The following is a 23,276-nucleotide window of genomic DNA, read 5'->3' as shown; positions in this document are numbered from 1 at the left end:
TAAGAATATAAGCTATATAAGATATTTTTTGCAAACATTTTTGCCAAATATTGTGTCAAAACTTAAATAACATTATGTTAAAATATTTGAACCCAGCAAACACAGAAATCTTCTAATGTTTTTTTTTTCAAAACCTTTTAATAGCATTTAAATGTCGGGTTATATAAAGGTCATGAAAACATTTTTAAAACGTTATTGAAAATATTTTGGGCAAACATTTTTCAAAAAATATTTTTTCAACCCCAAAATAACATTTTGTTTAGAATGTTTTGTATCAAGTTTTCAAGAATGTTTTTGGAATGTTATTAAAACGTTTTTATATCCTTTATATAACCCGACATTTAAACGTTTTCTGGAAAACATTTTTGTTTGCTGAGCAGTAGATTATCAAAAAATATTTTTAAGGTTATGAAAACGTTTTATACTCTTAATATACCCTTTATATAACCCGACATTTAAACGTTTTCTGACAACTTTTTATAACCTTTTGCGAATCATGTCGAAAACGTTTTGTGTTTGCTGGGTTCGTATAACGTTATAACTTATATATTATAAATATCCGCACGAACAGCATGATCAAATGTAGGCCTAACTTGAATACAAATACCAATTCAATTTAGCAGAAAAATGTCATATTAAAATGCACTTGGTGATTTTTTATTTGGTTAAAACTATAGCACTTTAATAATTCTCAAATTGTTAATTCAAATAGGAATGCGTCTCAAAATTATCAATTATATCGTGAATTTCATAAAATGAAAATTATTTGATATCAGAAAGACATTCTTCGTATTCAGAATGCAATTCGATATGTCCGATGTGCTCTCATGTCCCACAAAAAATACTGTCGAAACGCTCATTCCAGTTCCCTTAAACTTGATCAATTTCGCACAGTGGTCCTCTGGGTATAATTGCCTATCGATTGATTGATGATTGATCACCTGTAATAGTGTTCTTCAACTGAATCCATTTGGTGGCCACTACAATCGGGTTTTGAGTGCTGGAAATCCATCTTTGTTTCTGTGGAATCTGGAAGTGAACTGTGCAGTGTGCAGCTAAGTTTTGTGTGACTAATTCCAAGTTTCTGATGATCCAAGGTAGGAGAGTTTCAATTTATAATCATGAAGAAACACACCAAGAAATTCACGCTAATTCCTGCCATCCAGATTGTTACTGTAGTAGTGTTTGCAATTCATACCCTCAATGGTGTGTTAACTAAGAAGTTAAGCTTAAGTGATGGAAGATATCAACATGATGTGCGACCAGATGCATGGTGTTCTTTACCCAAGGAAATGAAAGTTGTGCTGATAGTACTCCAAGTTTAGGCATACGCCTTGAGCTACTTAGACCTGGCATGAAAAGTGTAAACCTGTATGAAACAAACCCAAACGATAACTCTGCAAAGTCAAAAACCAATACCACTTTGACTGTTCTTTTACTTGTTTTGGGTGGTGACATTGAAATTAATCCAGGACCGGTTAGATACCCTTGCAAGATGGGTCAGAAACCAGTTGCAAAAATCATAGAGCAGTAATGTGTGATCGACCAGAGTGCCAGCAGTGGGTTCATATAAAATGTGGTAACATAACACCTGAGGAATATGAAGAATTGAAAAGTGCATGTGATAGTCCAGAGTCCAAGTAAGAAGACCGTGTGGTTTTGCAGTGTGTGTGAGAACATCAATTTGTTGACCTCATTGGATATCAGTGCTGACTCATTTCCCACAGACAACTCATTCTCGGTGTTATCAGAATCCGACATGTCAGAAGAGGATGATTTTGACCCAGATCATAAATCTCTCTTCAGACAGCTGTTCCTCCCATAGTACCAAATCATCTGAAGATCACACATCACCCCAACGTAGACCAAAATTTAGAAAACTCAGACTTTTAAATGTGAACTGTCGAGGCATAAAGAGCAAGAGAAAACAGCATGATCTTCAAGCTGTTATAGAGCAGGAAGATCCCGATATCATATGCGGAACAGAATCCCACATAGATAGTAATTATTTTACTAGTGAAATATTTCCTGATACTCATGAAATTTTTAGGAAGGATAGGAACAGATTTGGTGGCGGAGTATTTATTGGCGTAAAGAAAGATCTGTTAGCCATGCAAGAGGAGAACATGGACACTGATTGTGAGGCAATATGGGTCAAGATCCTTTTTGCTGGAAAGCAACCCCTGTATGTTGGATGCTTCTATAGACCAACTGATAGGGACCCTATACCCCTTACAAAACTGGATGAAGCTGTGAAAAAACTTACTGGTAAGTCAGCCCTGCCAAATATTATTCTGACGGGTGACTTTAATACGCCGGACATTGACTGGGAGAATGGAACCATCGTTACTGGAGAAAACAAACCACAATATGGTCGCCATTTGAATCAAACAATGATTAATTTGGCCAATGATAACATGCTTAGCCAGGTGCAGCGAATCCCCACTCGTGGTGAAAATATATTAGATCTAGTTTTCACCACTATACCAGATCAGATTAGAAAGGTGGAGACAGCACCCGGAATGTCAGATCACGATGCGGTTGCTGTACAGCTTGATACCACAGTGAAATACGCCCGCAAGAAGCCACGCAAAGTTTATCTGTATAAAAAGGGAAATATGGATGGTATTAGAGATGGAATGGAACAATACAAAGACTCTTTTTTGCAATCAAACCCCACAGATAATGATGTGGAAACAAATTGGACATCCTTTAAAACAGAACTCTTTCATCTCATGGATAAGCACATTCCACAAAAGCAGATCTCATCTTGGCAGGATGTACCATGGATGAATATGACAATCAAGAGACAAATTAGAAAGAAGAAAAGAATTTGGAAGAAAGCAAAACGTAATGTTTCGGAAAAGAACTGGAAGGACTTCAGAGAAATACGCAAAGTTATTAAGAGTAGCATGAAGAGGGCATATGAAGAGTATATTCGAAGTATACTTGATAATGATAACACCATGATTGAGTCCAAGAAGAAGTTTTGGAAGTTCATTAACAGCCAAAAGAAGGATAGTGGAGGAATACCAACTCTGAAAACTGAAGGAGGACTAGCTACTACCAGTGCCTCCAAAGCTGATGTCCTGAATAGGCAGTATCAGTCTGTGTTTACAGAGGAGGATACAGCATCATTTCCTGATAAGGGCCCAGCCCGTACCCTGCCATGCCGAACATTATCTTCACCACAGAAGGCATAGAGAAATTGCTTGGCAATTTGAATCCACAGAAAGCTTGTGGCCCTGACCTCATCCCGATTCGTGTGATTAGAGAGACAGCAAAACAAATTGCACCAATTTTGCAAATAATATTCACGCAATCATATGACACTAGCACCTTACCCAACGACTGGTTATCTGCCAACATTGTAGCCATCTTCAAAAAAGGAAATAAAAGCCTTCCAGCAAACTACCGCCCAGTGTCACTCACATGTGTAACCACCAAGATCATGGAACATATTATTTTTCATTCCATCATGGAACACCTTGACAAGAACCGCATTCTGGCCTGGTATCAACATGGATTTCGTCAAAAGCATTCCACAGAAAGCCAGCTGATAAGCACTTTGGAAGAGATTGCCAGATCGCTTGACAACCACCACCAAACAGACGTCTTGATATTGGATTTCTCAAAGGCGTTTGATACGGTGGCCCACCAACGTCTCCTAAATAAGCTTGTCTTCTACGGTATCAACAACAAAACCAACGGTTGGATCCAAAACTGGCTTACAAACAGGACGCAGAGAGTGGTTGTAGATGGAGAAGCCTCACCAACAGTTCATGTAGACTCTGGAGTGCCCCAGGGCACAGTACTGGGGCCTTTAATGTTCTTACTCTTCATAAATGACATTGGTAACAACATAAGTTCTACCATCAAGTTGTTTGCTGACGACTGCTTGTTGTTTCGCACCATTACATCTCCCACTGACACCTCCAAACTTCAAAAAGATCTAGACAACCTGAAGGAATGGTCTGACCTATGGCAAATGAGCTTTAATGCTAAAAAATGCTACACCATGAGAATACATCGCAAGAAAATGCCAATCACCCACACTTACATCATGGGAGGAGAGGAGCTGTGTACTGCATCTAGTCAAGCATACCTCGGCGTTGCGAACTCCATGAGCGGCTCAGTTGGAAAACACATATTGAGTCAGTAGCATCCAAGGCAGGCAGAACCCTCGGCTTTCTGAGGAGGAACCTGGGAAAGTGCTCAACAGAAATAAAAAAGCAAACCTACACCTCACTTGTGCGCTCACAACTGGAATACGCCTCTGTCGTGTGGGATCCCCAGTAAACAAAACCAAATAGACCAGCTTGAGAAAATCCAAAGAAGGGCTATCCGATTCATATCCGGAAACTATCAAAGGGAGGCTAGCGTTACTGCAATGCAACAAGAACTTGGCATACCTACACTTGAAGAAAGAAGGAGGAACGCTCGCCTCACCAAGTTCTACAAAGTCACAAATCAACTCATAGCCATACCCATGCCAAACTACTTAACACCAAGAACCAGAACTACTCGTAGCAGTCAGCATCATCGCTTTACACGACTCGGCTCATCATCAGACACATACAAGCATAGTTTTTTCCCGAGGACACTACGGGACTGGGATGCGCTTCCGCAAATCACCATTGAACTGCCCACTGTGGAGCAGTTCAAGGAAGCCATCGAAGCCAACTAAATCCATGGCAGATGTTTTTACTTGCACCAAATGAACTTGCACCTGTAAATAGAAGAGGCTAAGCACAGAGCACATTCGTCCACTGCTAGAAGCACCGCACAGCAGTCCCTCATCCAGTTGCTGAACAGGCTTTTGATGAGAATATGCATAGAAGTAGAAGAAGAAGTGTAATTGAATGGGATTATTTTGAAAATTTAAAACGCTTGAAATTTCACAAACAAATAGGCCTATGTTAATAAATAATATAAATACAAGCTAAAACCGTTGGGGTTCGATAATGAACCTCACAAAACTACCTTAGTATATGGAAAATGCCATACGGCCGAGCGGTTTTGACAGCCCTCTCCATGCCACTCGCCGCCTGATTCAAGTCATATATCCAGTTACACATACGCCCGGTGGGGAGGTAAATAACAGGAGACTAGTGGGCATTTGCCCACCCAGTAAATTATTTTGCCCACCCAGTGAATTCAACTTGCCCATACCCCAAAATGCCCACCAGTAAATTATTTTGAAATAAATCGCACAGTCATATGTTTGTTTTTTAATAAATTCAAAACATTTGATCAAGATAATATATTGTGCATTTGACGTCTTTCATAATGCAAAAATAGGTATCATTATTATTATGGTAAAAAAGAAATCTGCAATCAATCTACACTTTAAATGTTAAAAGAATACATTGTCTGTTTTGGGGCTTTTTTTTTTATTACTTTTTGCACTTTTCGACTGTGATTCTACCTGGGTCTCTTATTTTGTGCAACATTTTATTTACTTAAGAATTGGTGAAATAAATATTTTAATTATAGTTGAGAAATATAGGTCAACTTAAAGGGGCATTTCGTGATCCACAGCCTCATCCCCCCACTTTTCCCAAAAAAAGTTGAGATTTTTACACCACTGGATACCTCTGGCTACATAATGTTTATGTACCAAATATTTCTTGCAGATTAATTCGTTTAGCAAAAATATCGCCAAATTTGAATTTCGTTCTGGTGCACCAGAACGAAATTACAACACATTGTCTATGGAGCAGTGTAATACACATAATCATGCATAACTCGCAAACGCAAAATCGGAATCAACTGAAATTTTGGAAATAAGCTTTTTCGTGGATATCTACTGAAAATGTCATAAAAAGAGGATGCTAGGATCACGAAATCCTCCTTTAATTAGGGTTGACTATATACTTTTTGGCTTGGGCGGAAGACAGCCTAGTAAAGTACCATAGCGATAGGTGAAAACAATTAATATAAAATTAGATTTGATTGAGCCCATATTTATTGGTCGAGCTATAGAGTAGCGAGACCAATAAACATTGGGCGTAAAGCATCCAATTTTATCATTATTATCTTTTGGATCCAATATTTTCACACACTTGGACCATCGCTGCAAAAACGGTAAAAAACGGGGGGTTGGGGGTATTTTCTCAAAAGAGGATTATTTTTGCCCAAATTTGACCTCACAGATGTGGATTAGTCAAGTCTTTGCCATTCTATTATGTAGGGCTTTTTTGTAGGCCTATACTTTCTATAAATACTTCAGACCAACAATTTACCAGTTACGAGTACGTCCCAACGGTTTTCACAATTCCAGGGTTAGGACTAACCTTAACAAAATATAACACATAATTCTGACATAGGCCTACATGGTGTCTAAAGGAGTTTCAGTGAGGTGTAAAATATATACGTGATATATCACGTTTGGTATACTTTTTTATATACAATAAAGGCAATTAAGGTAAACATTCAATTAAAATTGAACATTATAGTTTATACGAGTAGTTCAGTCTCGTAAAAAGGACTTCTGAGGAGCGGAAAAGGACATGTAATGCGAAAAAGGACTTAGGAGAAAAAAGGACTTCTTGCAATGTCTTAGGAGCGAAAAAGGACATACAAAAGGACTTGTTAGGACCGCTTGGTCTCATCTAATCATTAGAAGCACGTGAAAATTTTCAATTTGAAATAATTTTCGACATTTATTTAGAAATTTGCAAAATAATTTTTCATGGTAAAAAATGCGAACATCATTTTTTAAGTAAAGAAAGTGAATAGGTCTACTTCAATTCACTTTGATAGGAGTAGATTTATGCCAAAACAAGTTTGACACCCCGCGTTTGAAGCATGAGAAGCGTAGCATCAGACACGTGCAATAAGATGCTTATGCACTCTGCTCTTGAAGGATGATGCGCCGTAGTCAGGATACGTCTCCGACTACTCCATCTGGTAGGCTATTCCAAACGTAAACTGCAGTGTGGATGAAGTTCCTGCCAGTAGATACAGTTCTAGACACTGGTACTGTGAGAGCCGATGGCAAGCTATGGACAAGCTGGAGCGGGTAGCACCGGCGGCGGAACGATTTTGAAAGTTGGGGGCCAGTCAGGGTGATGTAAAAATGTAAAAAATGGTCGCGAAGCAACCATCGCGTCAGCTTGCGCGACGCAGGAGGTGGCTGAGGGGATGTGCCCCCTCAGAAGTGAGAAACTTTTGCAAAATGAAGGCCCAATTGAAGCCATTTGGTGGACCATTCTGGCACTATTATTGTGTACAATTTTAGTTTGAAAAATCCGAAAATGGGTTAAATGAAGGCCCAAATTGAAGCCATTCATGGATAAGCTTTCACTATAATTGTATAAATTATTGCTTTTAGTGTTGGATGTCCTAATACAGGGGAGTTGGAAAATTTTGCAAAATGAAGGTCCAATTGAAGCCATTTAGTGCATCATTTTTACACTTTCTTTAGGCATGTTAAGGGTCTAGAATAGAGATTTGATTATTTATGTTCACCCAGACATGTTACACACAGCATTTTATGGGTTAAAAGTGGGGGGGCCAGGCCCCCCCGGTTCCGCCGCCTATGGCGGGTTGCACCTCTGACTACAAATGGCTTTGGTGGTGCCTTTCAGATCTGATTGGTGGATGGCGTAGCTGGTGTGCATTTTGAGAACTGTTGCTGCAGCCACCTGACCATGTTGACGTCTTTGATGGAGAGATGCGATGTTCAGCTCTGTACTTGCTTCCTCTTCGCTCAAGCCTATGATTTGAAGGGCCTTACTCTGGATAGAAGCTGATAAAGTCTACATGTAGTAATCCTAGAGTTGTAGCGCTGGCACTCATCCAAGACAGTGAGGCATATCCCATCACACTGCGAACTTGAGCCTGACATGTAAACGGTTGTTCTGCCTCTGACATCAAGTTTATGCGCTCTCCTCAGAGCGTCCAGCTTCTGTCCTGCTCTGGATGAGACGTTAGAAAAGTGCTTTGTCCAGGTTAGCTTGCTGTAGACTGACTCCTAATATCTTCAGCTCCACCTGCTCAGCTAGTTAGGTGGTACCAAAAAGAAGATCTAGCTTGGTTGGATTCCTCTTTGTTGATATTGTCATTGTCTTACATTTCGATGACTCGAATGTCACCTTCCATCTGTATGCCCAGATCCTCATACTCTCCAAGTCTCTGTTCAGGCTAGCAGCAGTAACGGCTTCAGAGTTGTCTCCAGATGTAATCTAACAAAACAAGGTTGAATCGTCTGCGTAGAGGTAGAGTTGGGTTTCACACTCATCACCAAGGTCATCAATGAAGACGGAGAAAAAAGTGGGCCCAATATGGACCCCTGGGGAACTGATGCAGTGATGGAGGAAATACTTAAGGCAACTTGCCTTATCTGTCAGGTAGCTCCTAATCCAGATGAGAAGCTTGCCGGATACTCCGTTTGCCATGCATTAGTTTCGAGCAAATTCCATTATGCCAGACGTTGTCAAATGCTCCTTTGATATCCAATCAAGCGCACTTCGTTGCCTCACTCGTTGGATCACTCTTTAGGGGGTTTCAGTACGCATCAATTTCACCTATGACCAGAAGCATTTTGGTTTTCAACAAAGTTTACACCAGTGATGTTGTTGACATAATCTTGGCTGCGCTTTATCATGTTTAAAAAACATTGGTCCACTTTGTTCCGGTACTGCCCGAATACACTCCACGTTTGACAGTTTCGGTGTTTGTGAGAAACTTTGTGTGTCTTGATCCAAACATCCATCTCAACAAATTGATTCATCTTTCCGTGACACATATAATCATTTTTGAAAAATCTCCCATGTAAGAATTACATTTATTGGGGCACAACTGGACAGAAATCACTAAAAAATGACCTTTTTACCCATTAATCAAATGCATTGAATGAAGTGAGGATTCAGTTCATCGATATTAAATATTCACGTGTCTGTATAGTGCCCCGGTATAGTGCACTGCACACTAAGCTGAAATTTCTATTCCATTAATTTAGTTTCAAAGAAATAGCTAGTTAAGGGGGTACTACACCCTTGGCCAATTTTGTGCCTATTTTTGCATTTTTCTCAAAAATTATAGCGCATTAGTGACAAGTAAGATATGTATATTATAGGGGCAATGACTTGTCACTAATGCGCTATAATTTTTGAGAAAAATGCAAAAATAGGCACAAAATTAGGCAGGGTGTAGTACCCCCTTAATGTGACATTTTGGGTAACAAATGTTAAATCCTAAAATAGCGTAACCGTTACACCACCGAATACAACGTGCGGGTTAATACAAATTTAGCAACATTGCAGAAAAGATTATCCAGACTCCCCTGAACATTTTGATATATGATTTGTCCATTTGAAACATCGGTCCTACGTATTCGTTAAAAACGCACTTTTTGTTGTATGGCCTCTATGCTGCATATACGAAAAAGGTCTTCTTACAAAAAGGACATTACTTGAGTATTTTACACTTGGTGATGGGGAATATAACAAGCAAACAACTCCTGCGGAGCACTTGCACCTCCTTTTTTCTTATATTATTGTTTCTTATATCATTAAATTCATTTAAGGTCTGTGTCAATACAATACGATGACTCTGCTTTTTCTTGCAGATCGTTGAACAGTAACAATATACAGTCTCGAAAAGTTTATTTGAACTACAGAATACGCATAAATTTACATTGTCACTGGCACGAGCGAAACGCGGTACAAATTAAAGTCTCTCATTCGGCTACCATTGTCACGATATGATGTATAGATGAGTTTGTTTCACTTTGTTGATCGCACAGGACAGCGCCTGACATTTCTGAGGAGCTATAATACTACTTGAAATTTTTTAAACTTCAACGCCATTAACATTGTACTTTACTGTATAACTGAAATGTGGAATGTTTATTCCTACATTATACAATATACATGTACACAATTGTAGCAGATATTTAACCTCAAAGCGTCACTTCAGTCAAAGTTAGCTTTGTCGTTAAGTTTATGCTTTTTCTAAAAATAGGTTATTAATTAGTTTGTGTGACATTATACACAATATGGAAGGAGCAAGTGTTAACCAGGATTCTAAACAAAATCAAAACTCTGATGGTGTTGACCCACAAATCTGGACAAAAGACAAGGCTTCTGAAGCTGGTGACAATGGAACGGTAAAGCCACCTGGTGGAGAAGACACTACTGACACCGTTGATCATCGATATGGATGGTGTGGATGGAAGCCAGAATTTCTGCAGAGAATCAATAAACCTGTTTGGCTGTTGGTGTGTCTGAGCTTTTATTCTTTTATGCAGGTATTGTATTGATTCTAATATTTTAAGGGATCTGGAATGAGCGTTTCGACAGTATTTTTTTGTGGGACATGAGAGCACCTCAGACGTATCGAATTGCATTCTGAATACGAAGCATGTCTTTCTGATATCAATAATATTCATTTTTTGAAATTCACGATATAATATAAATTGTATGACAAATTATCAAAATTTGATATTTTTCAAATTTTTGATATATAACAGTCCTCGAAGTAAATTTTATAAATCTAATGATATATTCTTAAAGTGTATGTAGCTGGGAGGAAAAGCCGACGATCAATTGAAAATTTTGACCTTTTATATTGTAGATATGGATTTTTTTCCCAAAAAGACCTAATTTTTGTTGGTGTTTTGGGGAAAAATCCATATCTTCAATACGAAAGGTCAAACTTAATGTTCAATTTATCGTCGGCTTTTCATCCCGCCTACATACACTTTAAGTATAAATCATAAGATTTGTAAATTTTACTTCGAGTACTGTTAAATATCAAAAATATCAATTTTTAATCATTTGCCATAAAATGTGTATTACATTGCGAATTTCAAAAAATCAAAATTATTTGGTATCAGAAGGACATTCTTCGTATTCAGAATGCAATTCGATATGTCTGATGTGTTCTAATGTCCCGCAATAAATACTGTCCAAACGTTCATGCCCCTTCTCTTAAGCTGTTCAGTAGTGTCGTGCAAATAGTTTCGTTTCAATCAGATTTAGTTGAATCTACATAAATTAATTAATCTGGGGTTGTATATTTTGTCCCGCCACATGCATCATAGACTGTAACTTTTGCGAACAACCTGTAAGTCCGAAGGATCAACAGTCTTAGGGACCGTTCACAAACACTTGTAAGGTGGGGCCTGATGCAAAAAATTTTTATCGCAAGCATTTTTCGGGGCCCCCCTTTACAGGTCTCAAAAATTTTAGGGCCCCCCTTTTTGACATGAAAATTATCGGTCAACCCCATAGAAAAGCATATAAACTCAATTTTCCCGGGAAAATTTGTGATCATTTTCCTTAGGAGGGTCAAAAAATTTCAGCCCCCCCCCCCTTTTTGCATCAGGCCCCCCTTAAAAGTGTTTATGAACGGTCCCATAGGCTAGCATATTTTAAAAAATCTATTATGGTTAGTGTTAGAGATTAGGATTAAGGTCAATACAATAGGATAGGGTTAGGGACAGGGTTGTGTTTAGGATTAGGGTTAGCTTCAGGTTTAGGGTTAGGTAAGAGTTAGTACGCTCACGCGTAACAAAATGTGTTAGCTTGAAATTCCCCTGGACAAGGAACTTACTGTTTATTGTCTCGTTGTAACCGTACGAAACTCGGGGAGCTGATCCTCAGTGGCGTGCGCAGCACATTGAAAGTGGCGGGGCCATGTTGTTCAGTTCCCCCGAATGGAGTCTGATTAGGAGTGTAAGGTGCGGGCGTAGCCCGCACTGCAAGCGATTTGGCGCGAAGCCCCTCATGGGTGGGTTCCAGGGGCCCGCCTTAGGGCCCCTGGTGGAGTCCGGGGGCAAAGCCCGTGGCGGGTGTCCAGGGGGCAGCGCCTCTGGAAGCTCTGGGGTTTTAGCGTTTTAAAAGGCCAAGGAATCCTATTTTGAGGGGGCAATACTTTTTTTCCCCGAATGACTGATTTTCCCCGAATGACCAACAAAAGTGGGGCCTGTGCCCCCCTCCCCCCCCTCTTGCACACGCCACTGCTGATCCTGGCTGCGAAGGTGGTATGTCTATGGTGTACGACTCTTAGCTGCTGGAATGATATGGTGCCGTAGTGATCAGCGACAACCTGTAAAGTGTGCTGAGGCTTGTGGATCAATGATGACTAGGCGTTGTGTCTGCGCCTTTATTTATATTATTATTTTATAACGACCCTTATTATGTTTTCGGACTAATGACCTTTGGACTAGACTGTCGACCTGTAACTTTTTGATCTCATAGGATAACTTTTAATCTTAAGAATTTAGAAAGTATCATTTAAAGGGGTACTACACCCTGTGGTAAATTGTGACTATTTTTGCATTTTTCAAAAACAATAACACTGGTAACAAAAGTTATGTATATTATTGGGGCAAGGAATCCAATTACTACACTGAAATTTCAGTGACTCAAGACAAGCGGTTCAGTATATATGATAGAAAACGAGGTACATCCTAGTGGTACCTTATTTCGTATCATAACAAACCGCTTGTCTTGGGTCACTGAAATTCCAGTGTAGTAATTGGATTCCTTGCCCCTATAATATACGTAACTTTTGTTACCACTGTGTTTTTAGTTTTTGAGAAAAATGCCAAAATAGACACAAATTTATCGAGGGGTGTAGTACCCCCTTAAGAATTTAAAAAGTATTATAATCCCTGCAACTAGAATTGGTTATGTTTTATTCCCCATTATGCTGTAGTTAGTTTGATTTGCATACCAATTGCATTTTCAAAGACGGTATTAACGCGTTTACTGATCTTTTCTAGGGCCTCATCGTCAATGGTTTGATCAATGTAGTGATATCAACGTTAGAAAAGAGATTTGATTTGCCAAGTCGACAAACTGGTCTTATAGCAAGTTCTTACGACATAGCAACCGCTACACTAGTAATATTTGTGAGTTATTATGGAGGACGAGGACACAAGGTACGTAAAATCAGAGATGTAATATGCCCTATTTGGTTCTTTTGGGGTTTCTCCTTGAAAAGATCTCAGAACTTTAAAACATTAAAACATGTAAAGTGATGTGTACGTCATAACTGTTGTCGTTATTTTTGTTGTTGTTGTTACTATTTTTATTATAATTACTAGTATTACTATCATGCAGGCAAGATGGTTAGCATTTGGCTGTATGATCGTTGCCGTTGGTGCCGTTATCTTTGGATTACCTCACTTTACAACAGGTTTACATGAAAACATATCAGGTTCTCTTGTCTGTGTTACTAATGAGTCGACAGAGGAGTGCGTTGGGTCAAGTTTATCCAACTATTTCTACGTATTCGTCTTGTCACAAGTGCTTCATGGGATAGGCAGTACTCCTTTATACACCATTGGAGTAACATTGATAGATGAGAGTGTTACGGTACACCAATCTGCACTGTATCTTGGTAAGTGTATTTTGTAAACCAATAAAGTAAGGAAATTATTATATATTATTATATACTACATGTACAATGTGAGGATAGTAAAAATATGTGAGTCACATTTCTATGCTGTCAAAGTCACTGGGCTTTCTTGCCCTGCGGGGTCTTTTTATAATGGAACTCACTTGAAGTGTTTTGTCGTCGTATGGCCTCGGGCTTGCCGGCCTTAATGTTTTTAGTTGATACTGCTCCCAAAGATCCCCCACCGTGGGTGGGCTGAATTTTGGCATGTTTGGGGCTAAAATTCCTTCGGGGTTTCTTCACAACTGCAGGCAATGATAAAATTGTACGGTCGTAAATAACATTTTGATATCTGGGGATTTCCCAAACATTAATAGTCTTGACTGATCACGTTATTGTAAATAAACCTCAAGGAGCTTTTCTTCAATACAATAGGAACTATGGTCCATTATTCATTGTTACTTTTTAGTTCGGATATTGATATCTTACAGGCATATTTTACGGATTGTCTGCAATAGGACCAGGCATTGGATATATAGTTGGTGGATTGTTTCTAAACATCTATACCGATACTGGATTAGTCGACGTTGACAGGTGACTAAATCATAAACATGATAACACTGAATGACGAGTAATTTACTTAAATTGATTTACCTTTAATATGAAGTGTACTGAATGCGCTTTAAGCCCTTCAATGTCGAATACTCGATGCAACAAGTATCTATTTCCATTCTTTTCGGTCATTTTTGTCTTCTAACGAAATGTTTGTTGAACTAAAATCGATAAAAATGTCCACCAGATATTCGACGTTTATGGAAGTATATATTTTTAGAGATGAATTAATTCAGTGAATTCAACTGTATCTTAGAAATTTGGAAAAATTTAGCCATATACACCTAAATGTTTTTGAACTAACACATAACTATAGTATATTTAAAAAATAATCAATTGAGACAGTATATAACTAGTTATGGCGGTTTGAGAAATGTTGGTAGGAAAATCTAGTTTTTTGACTTTGATTTCAAAAATTTGGCATTGTTTCCAACGACATTTATATACTTGTCTTTGAAAATTATCAGATCATCGTCCTTTAAATTCCAATATCACTTAAAGAATAAACAGTAACTCTTATCCTTTAAAACACGCACTTAACTCAGTAGATTTTTTTTCAATGTTTTGATGGCCATTCATAACTTTTACCACCAACTTCATCACCATATGCAAATAAAATATTTTTATTCCATTTATAACCCTTTTCAGTCTTGATTTAACACCAAATGATCCCGGGTGGATAGGCGCTTGGTGGTTAGGGTTCATCATCGGAGGCGTTATTGCCGTTCTGGTTGCAGTGCCACTCTTCGGTTTTCCGTCAGAATTGCCAGGTGAGATCCGCCATATTGGCTAGTTTCAAGATATGGCCGAGGGATTCAAACAACCCATAGAATTTTTGGGCCATATTGAAAAATGTAGTTCAGTTATTATCATACTAGTATTATATTATGCATAACAGATTCATACCCAAAGACGCAAGTAAATTGACCAACATTGCATGTTGCTTTTGTAGCTTCTTGACAAGATCATGAAGATACCACGTACCTCACACTGTCGTGCCTTTTATTTTCTTGCACAAATTTGAGATTTCTTCAAGCTCCGCAATGTTTTGCAATGTCTTTCTCTCTTTCAATGTTACAGGCACCAAAGAGGTTCGAACAGCCAAAGTAGACCAGGCTCAACAATCAAAACACAATGACCACGTATCTAATCCCGGCTTTGGTGACAAACTCAGCGATTTCCCCCGCGCAATTAAGTACCTGTTGAAGAATCCTACATTCCTTTGTTTTCTCCTTCTTAGTTGTACTGAAGGTTTCATTGTTACTGGATTTTCCACATTTGGTCCTAAACTGGTCGAGACACAATTTGGATTGACTGCCGCTGATGCATCGCTTCTTTTTGGTAAGATAAAATACTATAAAGAAAATCCAATTAAGTTCGTACTTGCTTGAGTGGTTTTTAGGGTATAATTCGTCACCATGCAACGTTGATTGTTAAACCTGTTTTTTAGATAATAATGAGACAAATTAAAAGGAATTACTCAGAAACGATTGGGGCGATAACTGATACGTGTGACTTTCAGTGATTTTGACCTGTGACTTAGGCAAAATCAGAATAAAATCTTCAGACAAACAACTGAGTTGGGCATAAATTATGGTGTTAAAATGACTCACCATATTAGTCACGTATCAAAATTGCCTAACTCACCCTAAAATCTCCTTTTTGATTGGTCAATTTCATTGGCATTATAATTACAGCAGGTGCACATGCTAGACATGATTTAGGCAAAAAGCTCACTTATTCGGCTGAAAAGTGAGTTATCGTAGCGGGGTGAAAATGTGTAGCAGGCATAAATGTGTGTCAAGTTGCATGTTACGTACTCAGCAAACACAACAATGTTTTTAAAAATGGCTTTAAAAAGTAGGGTTTTTAAACCCTGCTTTTATTTTAATTAAAATTAATAAAGCATTAGAACTTAACGTACTGTAAAACCTCTTCATATCAGGTATATGTGCGATACCCGGAGCTGGTTTCGGGACCATCTTCGGTGGGTACCTCGTCAAGCGATGGAAACTCAAAATCCGTGGCATGATCAAGTTTTGTTGCATCACCAATATTTGTACCATGCTAGCAGTGATGACCATGCTTATCAGATGTTCTCAGGAATTAGTAGTTGGAGTCAATGTTGACTATGAAGGAAATATGTAAGTTTCAACAAGAATATAAATAAAAGTAGAAAAGAAGAGAACAACTTTAATCTTACAATAATTTTGTGATAGGAGTCGCCACCTCCACATGCTCAGCCATGACTCCCCAACACTAATGCTGGTTTCATACTTTCCTGCCGCTTGCCAATTTGCCGCTCTGAAGATAATTTTGCTTTACTGCGCAATCACACCTGAAACACTAGCGGTGACCAGCGGCAAGCCGATATATCGATCACTCCACCTCTATGCCCAAACGGCAGCACCACTGGAATTCAAGTCAACTCGGAGCGATGCTTTCAGACTCATGCCGCTGCCGGTCAGCGGTGTGCCGCTCCGCTTGCAAACAAGTGCAAGCGGCATGATGAAGTGTCACGCTGCTCAGCGGCAAGCGGCAGAAAGTATGAAACCATAAGGCACAACGTATAATTTGGTCCTGTATCGCTATCGGTGCCCTGATATGGACTGGTGGCTCTTTCTACACCCTGAACATTTGCATAGTGCTCTTGTTTTTTATTTAAATGAAAAGCGATAACACTATGCAAATGTTAATTATTACGCTTGATACAATTTATGGTGACATCCCGCTATCTCTAAGGTCCGCTATCTGATTCTCTAAGGTTCGCTATCTCTAAGGTTCGCTATCACTAACGTGTAAAGTCTATGGAGATCAGAATCCCGCTATCTCTAATAGAGAAAAGGGTTCGCTATACCTAAAAAAAGGTCCGCTACTTGATTGAACAGATTCATCAGGATCGGTATAGTAAACTGGTTAACAAAGTTCTTTGTATCTGATCCAGAATGTTCACTTACTTGTGTACGTTTCAACAACACCTGTTGTCTTTATCAACACTTGATGCTAAGGTCCGCTATCTCTAAGGTCCGCTATTCAAATAAGGTCCGCTATCTCTAATTTTAAATAAGGACCGCTATAGCGAACCTTATTTGAAATTAGAGATAGCGAACCTTATTTGAAATTAGTGATAGCGAACCTTAGAGATAGCGAACCTTAGAGATAGCGGACCTTATTTAAAATTAGAGATAGCGAACCTTAGGGATACCGGGACGGTTAAAATTAGAGATAGCGGACCTTATTTTAAATTAGTGATAGCGAACCTTAGAGATAGCGAACCTTCAATAAATTAGTGATAGCGGACCTTATTTAAAATTAGAGATAGCGAACCTTATTTAAAATTAGTGATATCGAACCTTAGAAATACCGAACCTTTTTCAAAATTAGTGATATCGAACCTTAGGTATAGCGAACCTTTTTCGTAATTAGTGATAACGAACCTTAGAGATAGCGAACCTTAGAGATAGCGAACCTTAGAGATAGCGAACCTTAGAGATAGCGAACCGTAACCCAATTTATTGCACCACCAGGTATTTACAGAGTCATCGTTACCTACCGGGCACCTAATCTCTAAATATTAACCCTAATAATAACTCCAAAACAAAACGTTAGTTTATTACAATCGCTTGGGATTGCGGCAATTATTCTACATACTTTTACCGAAAGAGTTTCAGCTCTTGAGTTTCAGCAAGCAAAGAGCAAAGAACATGCTCTGAGGATTATAAACTATTCGGTGCAAATGCAAATGAGTTAATGCATAATCACTGATAATCTCGGTTTGCTTTTTAGAAAATATATTCTAATATCTCAAAAATTTATATTTGACTTATTCCTTTACTTTAAAAAGCAACACCCAGGATATTAGCAGAAAAGGCGCATTTCTGATCAATATTTTACTATACTAATTACTTTTGCAAGGACAAGTATTGCTGGGGACAGACAACTGGTAAATGACTGCAACTCGAACTGTGGCTGTACAAGGAAAGAATTCAACCCAGTATGCGGAGACAACGGAATGGAATACTTCAATCCCTGTTTTGCTGGGTGCACCAATGGAACCGAAGACGCACAGGTATATTTTCATAAAATTGTTAATCAATTCAAAAATGTACTCATTTTCTTGTCAGAGGGTATCCCAATAAAAAAAACCCGTTTCGATAAAGTATCTTTAATAAATTGACTCTTCTGTCCATATTAAAACCATACTTTCCTATTGGTATTTGTGGAATTCTGAATGTATACCACGATTCTATACTAATTAAATTATATATTTTAACTACCGTATGTACATTTCCATCTTTGTAAAGCATTTTTCAGACTGTTCGTGCCTGGAGCTAGCCCCAACCAATACATCTTTAACAGTAACAGCGGGTAAATGCGGCAGCGATTGTGGTTTGCTGCCCATGTTCCTCATTGGTACTGTTCTCTTGATGACATTTCAATTCTTAGCAGTCATCCCAGGCCTGGAATGTGTATTAAGGTGAATTGTTTGTTTGTTTGTTTGTAACTTATGTGTGGGGGGCCGCGGGGGGGGGTGTAAAACAAAATAATAAGGCTACACACTGAAATAGAAATGAAAGTGATGGGTCGGACTTTTGTTCACAACACATACAGTTGCTCACCTGAAATTTTCAATTGTTAAGACTACAACCTTCTTCAGCAGAAATGATTCAGTTCGTTGATCTATTTGACAATTCTGAACTTTCATGCTAACATTTGGTTGTGCGTAACATTTGCTACATAATTCTCACTTTGGGCGAAAACGGTCTGTCGAATAATAATAGAGGTGGGTTATAACATTGTGATGTTTCAGAGAGCTTAGGAAACCAGCTTATAGTATTTAAAGCAGTATGATCTCCTCAGCATTTTGACCTTCATCCAAAATAATGAATTGGTTCCGACCAAAACTATATCTGGACAATGGGTTCTGAAAATAATGTCATTATTATTCTCTGCCTTATTCTATTGATATTCATGTTGTTTTATATATTGTTAGTACCAAATTACGATTCATTCCATATGTTAAATTTTACTATCAGGTGCGTGCCAGAATCTCAACGTTCGTTAGCAGTTGGTGTACAATGGATATTCGCACGAATGCTAGGTTAGTAAAGAAATACATTTTGGTTCTCTTGCCTCCCCCACCCACCGCCTCAATTCAGGACTAGTCAGGGTTTTTTTATATCGATTTTTCAAAAATATATTCAAGACTTGAATGCTTTGGGAAACTTCATAAATAAATAAATTTTGGATTTGTATAACGCATTTTTGCAGATCTTAGAAGATTCAAAACGCTGTAATTTTGCTGCCATGGTGAATCATCACAATCTGATCGCATCAACTAGACCGGTTGCGCCTTCGCAAACGGGTACTTTTTGGAATTTAAAAAAAATTCCTTTTTACACCATATTATCCTGCTGGTGGCTTGGTAGGTTGTGACATTGACATTTAAACAAATATCTGAAATATATGAAATGGACCTCCTTCCTGAATAGATACATAACGCCATATCTTGCTTTTTTCCACAAAATCATTCAGGTACAATTCCTGGGCCTATCGCCTTTGGTGCAGCTCTAGACACTTCATGTATTCTCTGGCAGCAGGACTGCACAGGAGCAGAAGGGTCGTGTTTTCTCTACAGCGGAAGTGGGATCGCATGGAAATTCACCCTTATCGGTTTTAGTTGCGTACTTGTGACTTTGATATGTTTCTTACTGGCTCTTTGGACTTACAACGGCCCTGCAGATGATGGTGAAATGGACGATGAGACAAAAGAAAAAAAGTACAAACTTGATGTCGATGATGATAATCGTAATGTCAAGTTGGTATCAAGTAGTAGCCAAGTTGGAATTGTTGCCAATGAGAGTCTTCCAGTATCTGATGACGGCTTTCATAATGAGAATGATGACGACAAAACGAGATCAGGGAATGTCGATCACGATTCTCGTGTATAATCGGGTCGGTGAAGATATCTTGTCTTCAAACTTCCAAGGACAATAATCGTTTTAAAGCTTTGAACATAAAAGAGACTCTACCTAAATCATGTTAACTGGTAATTGTTGACAATTTATTTTTGAATACGAGCAGTACTATAATATAAATAAGGCTCACATTAACTTCGTCTGATAGATTTACGTGGTTCTAGTTTAGAAAAATCGCGTTTCATTAGGCATGTTAGTCAAGTTTGCGTAAAAAGCGGACAAATACCGCTCTATGAAAAATGAAGTGGTCTGAACCCTGGAATTATGAAAACTTTCGGGCCTCATAACTGATAAATTATTAGAAGAATATAAAAGTATACATTTTTAGAATGGAAATGACTTGATGAATATTTGAAATTTGGGTGAAAATCAGGCTTTTTTATGATTTTTTTGAAAATTTTACATTTTTGACCATTTTTGGTGCAAATTTCTCAAAGTTGGTCAAAAAAAAAAAAAAAACGGTCCCTAGATATTTTTATCTAGTTTTTAAAAATTAATAAAAACAATTTTTGGCCAAACAATTTTTTTTTGTTACGTTGCACGAAAAAATTTGGAAAAAAAACCTGTTTTGGGAGATTTTCTCCAAAAAATGAGCATTTTGGCCCAAATTGGACCTCAGAGATGAATTCAGCAAGTCATTTCCAGTCTAAAAATGTACACTTTTATATTCTTTAGACTAATAATTTAGCAGTTATGAAGCCCGAAAGTTTCCATAATTCCAGGGTTAAGACCACCCTTAAACTATATAGTCAGTTTACAAATTACTCTAAACGGACTATATAGAGCAGTTTAGGATGACTATATTTACGCCCTCTGTTTTGCTTTATTGCCCTGCGGGATATTTTATATATTGGAACTCCATTAGTTGCAAGTCCTCACTATGGGAGTTTCCGGCCTCAGACCTACCGGGTTTGCGGCCTTTGTTTTTCTTGATACTTGGCCCCATCCCATCGGGGCTTAAATACATCCAAGGCCGCAAGCCCGATATGGCCGAGGCCGGAAACTCACATAGTGAGGAGTGAAAGCAAGATGAATATGTAACCTTAAGGACTGGTCTCAGTTATGGTCATTGTCGTCCAAATATATGTCGTAAACTTTGTTGACAAAATCCTTGGGAGTTGACCATGTGATGTTTAGATTTCCCAACCAACCAACAGTCCAATAATATAGACGATGTGTTTTGCTACATTGTAAGCTTACTCAATGCAGCGTGCCATTTGTGGATCTTCGGAAGACCGTAGAAGTTTGCTTGCAAGATTACTTACAATCTAACAAAACGCATTGCCTATATTCATGATATTATTGGACCGTTGGTTTGAACAATTTTTGTCAGCTCCCAGGATTTTGTCAACTTCTGACGCATTCAACATTTGTATTGCAAGATAAGAGTTGGACATTCCTGTACTTAGGGTCTTTATTGACACTCGACTGGACTGCTTTTTACGAGGGCGGTCATGAAGTTCGTAGAACAAGGTACTTAATAATGAGTACAACCCAATTCTTTCTAGCTCACTCTTGAACGTGGTCACTGCATACCTTAATGCACCCCCATTGCAATTTCCCCTGAAACCTTGTGTCGAAAAAATGGAAGTCTTCCGCTTGCTCCACGAGCACTCTTCAGTGAAGGCTCGCCCGCATTGATAACAAACAGACCTGTTATTATGAAAGTAGGAATTGAAATTCTAAAATAGGTTTCACTAACTGGAGGCCATGCCTGGACCACAATATGGCTGCTTTAGTTGTCTGACCACTCTGCCGGTAATTGCAGATTGACAAACTGAGAATAGGGTACATGACACAATTTGAGAACAGTCCCATTCCTACCATCAACCCTCTTTACTTGAGGCTTACCTCAATTTTGCTATCAAAATTGTATGATATGTGCTTAGAAGACTTTCCCTGAATCTCAGAAAACAGCGATGAAGACCTTGTACTATGGTGACAGAGTGATGATCTTCTTAGGGGTGGGAGATTCAGTCGCTTCCACTGAACATGCTGAACGGGCTCATAAATCCAGTGATTAATGGATGTCATCAGAGTTGTTACATATTGTGGTATATCTCATCTTTCCTGTTTGGTTCTTTATTCATTATCAATGCCACTGTGCCAGCACGTATATCATTAGTGGTGACGTCAGCAAGTCTTTTGGACCTTGGGAGGATCTTCAAGGACGCTCATTTATTCATTCAACCAGTCATTCATTCGTTTATTTCCATAAAATATACAACAACATCAAGAAATATATTAATAATTTTACAATAAAATATAAAAGACACACACAAACAAAAATATATGGCGGAAAAGGAAAAGGTAGGAAGGCCCAATAAGGCCTGAGAATTGCCGTATACTGCAATAAGTTTAATAAAAGTTTAAAAATCAGTTGTGTTTGTACAGATCTATTGTTATTGTTCATAGTCACTTGGAACAACATTTATTTTCATTTTAGACTTTTTTATAGTCTATATTTTCTTCATTTCAGCTTAATTTAGCAGTTGTCATGGTTGTGTGCAAATTCCTATTACTATTAGATACGTTGTAATAAAACATGATTTTAAACATTTGTATATTACTTTTCTCTGAGGGCTTGCAGCAAAATTGATATTTTATCTTCCTTGGTATGGGTTTGTGGCTAGTAGTCAGGTAATGATGATGATATGATGATGATGATGACGACGACGACGACGATGATGATGATGATAATGATGACGATGACGACGATGATGATGATGATGATGATGATGATGAACAAATCAAATCAAATCAAAGATGATAATGATGACGATGATGATGATGATGATGATGATGATGATGATTAATACACAAAAGAAAAAGAGGAACAAACATGCCTAGCATGTAATTCTATTTTTAACATGGACAAATTTGACCTCTTATCTACTCGCAAACTGAGTTTATGCATATCTTATCTCTTCAATAAACATTGTAAAAGTCGATTTGGCCTTGGCACGGGCCCTTGCTGTAAATATGTCACATGTTGTTCGGATTATAAAGACACAGTTTGTTGACCCTATAATGTTTGTGCACTCATAAATTGACCTCTGAGTGTATTGGGTATAAATGCATGTCCTTCTATAACAACAGGTTAACTTTCTTGTTGAATGGAGGCCTCGAGGTCACTGAACTGTGCATTTGGAGATGATGTATTTTTGGGTCATAGCACACGTGTTAAGCAAAAACATATACTGTGACTGATACCATATAGAAACGTGCTCTTTGTTTAAACATTGCAAGTAACATGAGTGGCAAACATTAATGTTTCATATTGCTTGCACCCCCCCCCCCCAAGCAATGTTGGAGCCAATACTAGACCAATTG

The 23,276-nt window shown here is 38.3% G+C and overlaps 2 protein-coding genes across 3 annotated transcripts; both read left to right on the top strand.

Annotated features, from left to right (window-relative positions):
* Nucleotides 1–1,004: 1,004 nt before the first annotated feature.
* LOC140150747 (solute carrier organic anion transporter family member 4A1-like) lies at nt 1,005–20,257 on the top strand. Of its 2 annotated transcripts, XM_072172848.1 has the most exons (12): nt 1,005–1,097; nt 9,970–10,255; nt 12,737–12,895; nt 13,077–13,356; nt 13,845–13,947; nt 14,614–14,735; nt 15,046–15,306; nt 15,911–16,109; nt 17,881–18,034; nt 18,270–18,442; nt 19,002–19,066; nt 19,501–20,257. In XM_072172848.1, exons 2-12 carry the CDS (start codon nt 10,004–10,006, stop codon nt 19,914–19,916), a joined length of 2,184 nt encoding a protein of 727 aa, XP_072028949.1. In that variant the 5' UTR covers nt 1,005–1,097; nt 9,970–10,003; the 3' UTR covers nt 19,917–20,257. The 2 variants fall into 2 exon arrangements, with proteins under 2 accessions (XP_072028949.1, XP_072028948.1); XM_072172847.1 differs by lacking the exon at nt 1,005–1,097 and having other exon boundaries at nt 9,437–10,255.
* LOC140150088 (uncharacterized) lies at nt 1,773–3,203 on the top strand. The gene has a single exon (XM_072172092.1). The coding sequence runs from the start codon at nt 1,773–1,775 to the stop codon at nt 3,201–3,203; it is 1,431 nt and encodes a 476-aa protein (XP_072028193.1).
* Nucleotides 20,258–23,276: the final 3,019 nt, after the last annotated feature.

The sequence above is a fragment of the Amphiura filiformis genome, chromosome 4 (genome assembly GCF_039555335.1).
Source record: "Amphiura filiformis chromosome 4, Afil_fr2py, whole genome shotgun sequence".
In the NCBI taxonomy this organism is placed as follows: domain Eukaryota; kingdom Metazoa; phylum Echinodermata; class Ophiuroidea; order Amphilepidida; family Amphiuridae; genus Amphiura; species Amphiura filiformis.
The sequence above is the reverse complement of the archived record's forward strand: the minus strand, read 5'-3'. Positions and strand labels throughout refer to the sequence as shown.

Excerpts from the sequence above, each read along its gene's own strand:
- LOC140150747 (XM_072172848.1), top strand. The coding sequence starts at position 10,004 with ATGGAAGGAGCAAGTGTTAACCAGGATTCTAAACAAAATCAAAACTCT. Across the intron at positions 15,307-15,910 it reads TGATGCATCGCTTCTTTTTG|GTATATGTGCGATACCCGGA; the intron begins GTAAGATAAAAT and ends TCTTCATATCAG. Across the intron at positions 16,110-17,880 it reads GTTGACTATGAAGGAAATAT|GACAAGTATTGCTGGGGACA; the intron begins GTAAGTTTCAAC and ends TACTTTTGCAAG.
- LOC140150088 (XM_072172092.1), top strand. The coding sequence starts at position 1,773 with ATGATTTTGACCCAGATCATAAATCTCTCTTCAGACAGCTGTTCCTCC.